Below are 9,796 nucleotides of genomic sequence, written 5' to 3' on the forward strand. Positions count from 1 at the left end.
ATAGCCGGAAAAAACTACAATAGAATGAGTTTGTTTTTGTTTTACACGCTTCCCCAAGTACGAATATGCGCAGGACACCGTTAATTAGGGATGCACTGATACCGGTACTTTGGCTAGCATGGAACTGGCTTCCTGGCCAATCAGCTTCTACTCAGCTAAACAGCATGGAGCCGGCTTCCTGGCCAATCAGGAAGCCGGCTCCATGTTCCTTCGAGGCACTGCCGGTCAGAGGAAATCTTCCTCTGAACAGAAGTTCCAGTATCGTGGGTATCGGAATATTTGGACGAGTACACACCCAAATACTTGGTATCGGCACTGGTGCATCCCTACCACTAATGTGTGAACAGAACCTTAGTCTGTATTTCATGTACAGATTGCTAGATTCTCCCTCTTGTGTTTCTCTTTAAATTGGACAGTCTATTCAGCAGCTTAAGAGATAAACGGTTAGCCACCTTAACAGTCCATCAATTAGTCTATAGACAGCTGGAGAGCATTATCGTTCTGTAGTACTGCTAACCAGGAAATGAAATGTGTATTTCTCTCCCGTTCATTGAAGGACACAGGGCAACAGATTGTAGATCCTGAATGGTAGGGTATATCGCCACCTGCAGGAGTAGGACGCTAGGCACATAACTAAAAAGACAAGACAGCCTAGGGGCGGCCCCTGCTGGTGGCCCAACCCCTCACTTGCTGACAAGTCTCCAGTTTTTTGCCTAGCGTCAGGAGTAAGGAGCTAAAAAATTTTCTCTGGGAATTTTTTTCACTCAGTCGACAGTCGGTGGATCCGGGGGAGTGGTCTCTAAACCCGGAGGTTTTTCAGCAGCTCTGCCGTCGCTGGGGGACGCCGGTAGGGATGCGCCGTTACCGATACTAGTATCGGTATCGATGCTGATACCAAGTATTTACGTGAGTACTCGCTCAATGCTCCAATACTTACCCCTGATTCTGGAGTGTCCGGTCAGAGGGAGTCTCCCTCTGACCAGCAGTGCCATGAGGGAGCATGGAGCCGGCCAATCGGGAATCCTGGCGGCGGGTTATGACCCGCCTCCCGACTTCCTGATTGGCCAGGAAGCAGGCTTCACTTGTTGCTAGACAGCCTGGCTGCACGTCATGACCTGGCTCCCTGATTGGTCAGGAATCCAGGCTGCCTAGCAACAAGTGAATCCGCCTTTCTAGCCAAGCAGAAAGCCGGGTGGCACATCATGGCCCGCCTGCCAGCTTCACTTGTTACTCTGCAGGCTGGCTTCCTGACCAATCAGGAACCCGGGCAGTGGGTCATAATGTTCGGTCCAAAGGATTGGTCAGGAAGCCAGGCTGCCTCAGTGTCGCAAGGGAAGTGAAACCGGTGTTATTTCGAAAGAAGATGGGCATCCCGGCCAATCAGGACACGCCGCCCAACTTCCTAATATTCCGGGCCAATGGATACCGGTATTGGTATTCGATATCGGTGAGTACCGAAAAAACAAAAGATAACCCGGTATCGGTGCATCCCTAGTATATATAATATGTGCAAATGTTGTCCTCATATTTGTGTACAACATTAAATTGTGTGAAGAAACACAATGATAAGGTTATTTACATTTAGGCCTATATTATTCACATAATGATAAATACATTTACAGAGACTGATTCCCTTTAAGTCAGATTCATTCATTTATAAAGCCTAAGTGGCTTCTGCTAAGTATGGCTTCTAACGTACAGTCATTTGTAGACTGCAGGTGTGGCCGGGATATGCAGCAAGCATACGCAGGACGGATGGCGGCCTGTTTCTTTTAGCAGAAATCACCCACAAGATTATCCGAAATGACTCTGTGCTGGACATCATGTAAGTGAATATTACTGCCAGATATGGCAAGTCATTTTATAGACAACACTTAAGCAGTCATATATGTTAATTGTAATGAACCTAATTTACAGCAAATAAATAGTTATAGATGTATATTTATTTATGCCTCTGTGTTTGCACTCTATGAATGCTAATTGCTTAAAATGTAGTTCTATTTTTTCCGCTCAAATTTGAGAAAACCCCTCTACGCGTTTGTGTTTCCATTCGCACAACATACCATACCCCACTCAGGAGGGGCGATGGCTGCGTATTCTATATCAGATCAAATACAAGCTTCTCGGCCTTTTGGGTAAGATCAAGTGTAGTATCTGTTCTTATCAGTTGTCGGGAATTGAATGGCCGCTGTCACCTGTGTGGGGTAGATGGACGGCCTAGTAGATTCCTGGCGTAATTGGTAGGGAGCCGGATGAGGTTCCAGGCCCTCGGAGCTTTCGACCCTTGTTAATGGGTGGGCTCCGGCGGAGGGATCTCTGAAGGTGAACTATCTCCTGGGAGGAATGGATACGAAGCTTGGTCGAGGCTAGAGGGTTGGTGGCGGCAGAAGCCCGTGGTGTTGTGCCCCCTGGGGGTGGCGTCACTTGGGTGTGGGACCCCACATTGACTCACTGATCACTTGGTCACACACCACCTTGCATTTTTCTGCACATCGCCTCTTGGACAGGCCTTATGGCTAGTCCGGGGCAATTTTTTTGCACTCGGCCCCTAAGGCCTGTCAGCGTGGTGCACTGCCACTTTAGTATTACTTATGCACGATTGCACGTTTGGCTTTTTTTTCAAAAGCTTTTTGACCCACAGATGCTGAAGGTGCAGGTTTCTTCGGGGCCTATTCCTGATGCTGGGAGGAGATTCTGTGCCTCCTACGGGGTTCTCTGTCTCCTCCCACCCAGGAGGGGGGTTTCTCTTCGGGAGATCCCCACTGCCTAGTACTGTGTGGGACCTGTTTCAGCAGGTCCCCGACGGAAATGGTCCACCGGCCTTCGGGTTGGTGGGCCAACAGTCTCAACCCCTGTCAGGAGCCTTGCGCCCCGGGGGGTCGAGAAAGTAGGTCCCTTCTTTTGAAGGACCTTGCACCCTTGTGCACATTTTTGTGTGCTGTGATTTCACGGTTCACTTTTTTTGTTCACAGGGGGAAGTTTGTTTTGATGCACGTCCACGGGCTAATTTATAAGAAAAAAAAAAATCAGATCAAATACAGCAACACAGACTGGTGCTATCGAGTGGGGCTCTGCTCCTCCTGTGGTCCTGACCCCCCTATGCAGTAGAGGGGATGATGGGCATTAGGATCTGGGTGCCCCACTGTCCGTGAGGAAGCCATCAAAACACATTGAGGCTAAATAATTTTGTCAGCACTCCAAGACCTCGGTTCATGGAAACTCATTTGTGCTTTCCATTGGTTTGGACTTTTTATAGACATCTAGTTGTAAATAATGTGGTCACTTCTTTGCTGACCTATGTGGGACTATTCTGCCAGTCACAAGGACATTATGGCTCACTTTTGCTTTTAATTGTGAACTATTTTAGCAGATGTGTTAATAAAATATTGTTAAATTTCATCTTTATGCTGGTTTTGTAATATTTCCATCAAGGGCGACTCACCGTGAACCACACTACTTTTCCTTTCTGTTGTACTCTTACCTAAAAATCCTTTTAAAAAGATCTTTCTCCTCGGTACCTGACACATGTTAGAGAAGCTCTTGCTCTGCTGGTACATGTGTGGTGGCCATGCCCATTGATTCAGGATTTCTGGGCGCACGTTATAGACCTCTACAACAAATTGTATTTGGAGACTGTAGCGATGATGTTATTGACTTTGCTCCCACAATCCCCATCTCGGGTTAAGAAATAGATTTTACGCTTTTTTTAAAAATGTTTGCGGCTTACCAAGCGATTGCTATACATTTAAAATCTGTGCATCCACTATCACTGTCGGAATAAATATATATTATGAATGATATTATGCGCATGGAGGAGTTAGACAATGTCACTATTGAAAAATGTCACCAGATCTGGACTGTTTGGATAGTTTATAAAGAGTCCTTAGAAGTGAATAGTTTAGTCATCAGCGGGTTTCCTTACTTTTACCTGTTTGCTTTTGGGATGTTTTTCCTTTTATCTATTGAGCATATCTTTTTTCCTAATTCCCGTAATGATGTGCATTATACTTCCCTTGTTTGTCATTTTGACTTGGGGTGCACCTTTTCTTTACTCCTACCCTTATTTTTACATTTTCTGCTATCTTTACTCCTCTTTTTGCTTATTTTCTTTTCTCCTCTTTTTCCTTTTGACTCACCTCCTCTTCTCTGGCTCTTTTCATATTCCCCTGTTTCTTAGGCATTTGTTTCTTTCTTTATAAAATTGGGCAGCTTGCAAGATTGCTCTCACATTTACATTGTTGTAGTGGTGGTAAATGTTTTATGTTTGTCTCGAGAATAATTTACACAGGACAATTGATATTTTTTATTGTACAGAACATTTTCCATCTTCAGACCTTGTGTGTAGTCTTCAAGGTTTAATGTTTGCTGTTTATTTGCCTGACTTTCAATAAACTTAATATGAACCGAAAGATCTTTCTTACCTTTTTGGAGGTTACTTTTAGTTTTGTATCATCAGTCCAAAGGAGGTTGGGGTCATATTCCTCCAACTTAAAGTTTTCAGGGTTTTTTTCTGGGCCTTTATCTCAGAGATATTCACCAGATACCTATACCTGGATGTTCTGCTGCTACAAGACCAGATCTCTGACCTTGGATTTTAGTGTTTCAAGGATGATGTGGACCTTGGAGGACATTTTCTTGACATTGCTATCTCTTAAAGCAGTCAAATTTGAGGAAAACCCACTTTATGATTTTGATCCCATTCACACATCATTAGGGCTGCAGCTAACAATTCTATTCAAAATCGATTAGTTGGCCGATTATTAAAGTGACATTAAACCCTCAGATTTTTTTAACATAAACCAATACTGTAATGTGTGCCTTACTGTAATCCATGGTTGTTTCCCTTCTCTTTGCTGCTCTTCCTTTTAAATCCTCATGTCTTCTCATGCTTGGGGAGAACTTCCCTTTCCAGCTCAGGGCCTCTTCCTGTAGTGCTGGCTCAGGTTACAAGCCTATACAAACGTATACACAGACACCGTGTATCTATTCCTGAGACAATGCAGTCTGCTGCAAAACAGAAGTTCTGCCCAGCATGAGAAGAGATACAGATTTAAAAGGAAGAGCAGCAAAGAGAAGGGAAACAACCATGGATTACAGTAAGGCACACATTACAGTATTGTTTTATGTTAAAAAATCTGAGGGTTTAATGTCACTTTAAGTTGGATTAATCGGATAAAAAAAAAAGGGTCCAGTGATGGACTACTAGTTTGTGTTAAGATTGTAGTCCATCACAGGAGCAAGCTTGGAGCGGTGGAAATAAGAAAAAAAAAGTGTGGTGTGCAATATAGTGAAATGGAAAGTGTAAAATTATACAGCAATGAATGCAGAATGGCATTGTCTATAGAGGACAACAAATCCCAGCAATAGTACATTATACAGCACAATACAGAATACCACCAGCTATAATGTACTATTGCTGGGATTTGTAGTCCTCTATAGCTGGTGGTATTCTGCAAACAGGCTGTTGAATGTATTATTGCTGGGATTTGTTGTTCCTCTATAGCTGCGGGTGTTCTGCAGTGCCGTTTTATTTTTTTTTAAACAGGAAACAAAACAGGTCCCCCTTACCTGTTTCTGAACCCTTGTAAGTCGCTGCGGTGGCAGGGCGTGCTCTGCAAACGTGTGTCCGGCTTAGCGTTTGTACGGTGGCGTACGCGGCGTGTGGGTGTGGCCTAAGCGGCGTGCGTAGCGCAGGTAGTGTATGGAGGCGTGAGCGGCGAGCGTGAAATTTACATTTTAGCCGACGAATCCACGATGGAAAACGTTGACGTTTTCCATCGTCGATTTTAATCGACTTAATCGAATAATTGTTGCAGCTCTACACATCATAGCTTAAAATAATTTGTTTAAATATATTCTTTTACCTGTTAATATATTTCTTACCTTTTTAGATGTTTGTTGAATGCCTTTGTGCAGATTCCAGGCTGCTCTAAGCAGTTTGAAAGTGAAATTAGATGGTCAGACTGAGCTTCCTCTCATTAACATACAATGCCTTGAAGACTTTAACCCTTTGTTAGGACAAATCTAGTTGACCATAATGAGATCTACCAGCCCAGTACAGACAGGGTTAATGAGAGTAAACATAACTTCACAGAGCCCCCACCTTGACATTACTTTGGGCGGAGGATAGGTAGGATTTTTAAGCAAGTATAAAGCACTTAAAAATGTAAGCAGCTATTTTTTTTAAAGTTATGCTATGTAAATGGGAACACATAACAAACATAAAAGAAGTGTGATACCAATTTGGCAGCCAAAGTGTAAATATACTTAGCTTTTTTTGTGCAGATGAAGAGATTTCCAAGTTATTAGCGTTGTATTGTAAGGGGTCTTTTTGGATTTTGCACAAAACTGGTCTTTGCTTTTCACTTTAAAGGAGATCTATGAGGTGAGTGATTTTCACTCATCCTCATAGATTCTAGCCGACCTGTGACAATGAGACTGTCACAGGTCGGCTCAGTAGATCGGGAAGTGAGCGAACACATACCGGCGTTCGCTCACTTCTCGATCCTGTGCCGGCAGAGAGCCGTGACAGGGGAGCGACTGGATTCCCCTCTCCCCGCTCTGCTCCTCCAGCGCTGACTGGCGGAACGGACGAGGGAGGGGGCGGGTACAGCTGGCTCTGCCTCTAGATAGGCACAGTCAGCTGTCACTCACGCAGCTGGGCGGATCCAGACATAATTGTCGGGATCCGTTTCAGCTGCGGCGTCTCGGTATACAGTGAGCTGTAACGGGAGGACGCTAGTTTGTGTCCTCCTGTTACCCTTAGGACAACTATAGGGAAAAGCCGTAACCCCATAGTTCTCCTTTAATGAGAATATTATTGTTTCTAGCTCCATGCACTCCAAGGAGATTACTCTCCATTGTTTGGACGTGTTGAGAGACATTAGCTTTTCCCTCTCAGCCACTGCTTCTTTTAGGCAAACAGAAACCTTGTTTGATATTTCTGGATGTTCTTAATGAAGTTTGTTTGGCTTTCAGGTCCACTGGTTCTAGGTGGATCTGTAAGGCCGAACGCTCTGGAACACACTCTTTATGGTGTGACTTAAAAGTTTTCCCTTTTGCTTCTTGGAAAGTAGTGTTGCTTATACAGATTAACGACTCCCAGTGACCAATCCCATAATGTATATCAGCTCAGTTCAGTTTCAGTCTGACAACTTGTGCCTCAAAGTGAGCACAGCTGCTTTAGCTAGCCCATTGTGTTCTGGGAATCCTTTGTTATGTAAGAAATTAAGAAATATTTATTTGTAATGTAGAAATTCTGTGTATGTATTTGTGTGTATGTTTGTATGTATATTTCATGCATCCTGCAAAAGAAGACTCTTAGAGCCTGTTCACACGACGTCCGTTTTGTGTGCTGACCGGCTCCGTACGCTGCTGCACTCAAAATGCATCCCAATGTATCCCTATGTGTTTTATGGGCTCCAGTTCTCACGTGCGCAATCCATTCAGCTTACAACAGAAAAAATACTGCATGTCACATTTTGTCCGGTCCGGGAACGCGTACGAAACGCTACGAAAACGCAACGAGAACAGAAACGCAACGCAATGCAGCTAAGGGGGAAAAAAAGAAAAAATTGTATTCTTGCTTCACTTATGATGTCATCAACGTTGACAAAAAATTAACTGTCAGCATCCGGACCGAAAACGCATCAAAACGCGTCAAAAACGCACTGCATCAGCAGCTCCACACCTGCTGATCAGCACCTGATCAGGACCTGATCTCATGTGAACGGGCCCTAAAGGGCCTGTTCACACGACGTCCGTTTTGTGTGCTGACCGGCTCCGTACGCTGCTGCACTCAAAATGCATCCCAATGTATCCCTATGTGTTCTATGGGCTACAGTTCTCACGTGTGCAGTCCGTTCAGCTTACGACAGAAAAAATACTGCATGTCACATTTTGTCAGGTCCGGAAACGGTCCGGATACGCAAACGCGCACGTAACGGAAACGCAATGCAGCTAAGGGGGAGAAAAAATTGTATTCTTGCTCCACTTATTATGATGTCATCAACGTTGACAAAAAATTAACTGTCAGCATCCGGACCAAAAACGCACTGCATCAGCAGCTCCACGTCTGCTGATCAGGACCTGATCTCATGTGAACAGGCCCTAATACTTGTGTCAGTAGCGAGTCCTCACTGTGCTTTCTTTGAGAGTTACACCCTCTGTTTGAATCTTCACATCCACTTTAGGGTGTTATGAATGCCTCTGTGGTTTTTCCTGCTGGTCCCTACAGTATTCGGGTCTGTTCACACGACGTCCGTTTTCTGTGCTGACCTGATCCGTACGCTCCTGCCCTAAAAATGCATCCCAATGTATCCCTATGTGTTTTATGTGCTACAGTTCTCATGGGCTCAGTCTGTTCAGGTTACGACAGAAACTTACTGCATGTCACATTTTGTACGGTCAGGAAACGCAAAACGCGTCAAAAACTCGTCACAAACGCACTGCACTGCAGCTAACATACTGACAGCCCCACTCCAGCAAAAACATTTTTTTTTTTTTGCTGGAACGCCTCTAAAACGCGGTAAAACACATAGCACCGCGTCTGCAGATCAGGACCTGATAATCATGTGAACAGGCCCTTAGTGTCCTAAAATGATGCAGATGAAACCAAAGATTTAGTTTAATCTATCGTTCAGGAAATTTTGAATGAGTTTCTTAAATGTTGTTGAAATGTGAAATGAATAACCTATATGTCTGTACTGTCCACATCACAGGCACCTGTTGTATCAGCAAGGCCGGGAGAACTTTCAGGATCAAGTTACAAAAGAGTTGGTTGGGAGCATTGTGATCACTAGGTACAATAACCGCACATACCGCATTGATGACATTGAGTGGAACAAATCCCCAAAGGATGTCTTCACTTTGGCAGATGGCACAAATATTAGCTTCCTGGAATACTACAGGTGAGACTTAAAGGTGGAGTTGTGAGTAACTGTACAAATCAGCAGTGAACAAATACCTTCTGTTACATAGCTTGATAGGGAGACGGGGAATGTATGCACGACAGAATGGCATTAGTGCTGGTTATATATGTTAGCTTCATAAAACTAAGCTGGGTAATTAACTAGCAGAAATCAAAGTACTAGAAGGTTCAGCAGGAATCCTAATCTGTGAAACACGCCAGGGTCAGGACAGTTGAGCAGAGAAGTAGAAGCTGCAGATGGGCCAAGGAACAAGCTGGGTCGGTAACAGGAATCGGCAGAATCACAGAGGTACTGCTGAAGACCTCTTAGCACTCAGGCCTGGCAAGGCAGCACTCAGGCCTGGCAAGGCTCAGCTTAAATAGCCTTTTCGGCGCCATTGTCATCAGTGAGCGTGTATACACATGTCATGACACACGCTTGTGCAGAAACGCACAACTGCGCACAATTCTGTGTTTATGGCTCGCATGCACATACGCAGATGCTCCAGCTTGATTGCAGCTATACAAGCTGGCCCGATTTTCCTGACACATTCATGCTGATGCATTGTTCTTCTAACCTGGTACACTTTTGCTAGTTTATTATTAAAGTGCATCCTTTGAGTTCCAGTCTATTGTGTCTAGGTGAATGGTGCAGTCTGGTTGGATAATCTCATTAGTATGCTGCAGACAGGAGGAACGTATTCCTCAGTCTCCCCAAGCACAGTGTTTGTGGGTTTCCTTGCATGAAGTGCCCATTTCAAATTCCCCTTTCATTTTAATGGGATTCAAATTTAAGGTTTTGACTAGACCAGTCCAAGACTAAAACCCCGCATTCCACGCAGCCCACCATAGAACCTACACAGCCACCTGAGAGCTCACCATAGAGAG

At 44.4% G+C, this 9,796-nt stretch overlaps 1 protein-coding gene across 1 annotated transcript in view; it reads left to right on the forward strand.

Annotated features, from left to right (window-relative positions):
- PIWIL2 (piwi like RNA-mediated gene silencing 2) overlaps positions 1–9,796 on the forward strand; it is a 92,243-nt gene that overhangs the window by 23,659 nt on the left and 58,788 nt on the right. The window contains exons 9-10 of the mRNA XM_018570216.1: positions 1,712–1,825; positions 8,721–8,909. Coding sequence (XP_018425718.1) covers positions 1,712–1,825; positions 8,721–8,909 — 303 coding nt within the window. The remainder of the gene's footprint in view (positions 1–1,711; positions 1,826–8,720; positions 8,910–9,796) is intronic.

The sequence above is a fragment of the Nanorana parkeri genome, unplaced genomic scaffold (assembly GCF_000935625.1).
Source record: "Nanorana parkeri isolate BGI_ZX_2015 unplaced genomic scaffold, ASM93562v1 scaffold1480, whole genome shotgun sequence".
Classification (NCBI taxonomy): domain Eukaryota; kingdom Metazoa; phylum Chordata; class Amphibia; order Anura; family Dicroglossidae; genus Nanorana; species Nanorana parkeri.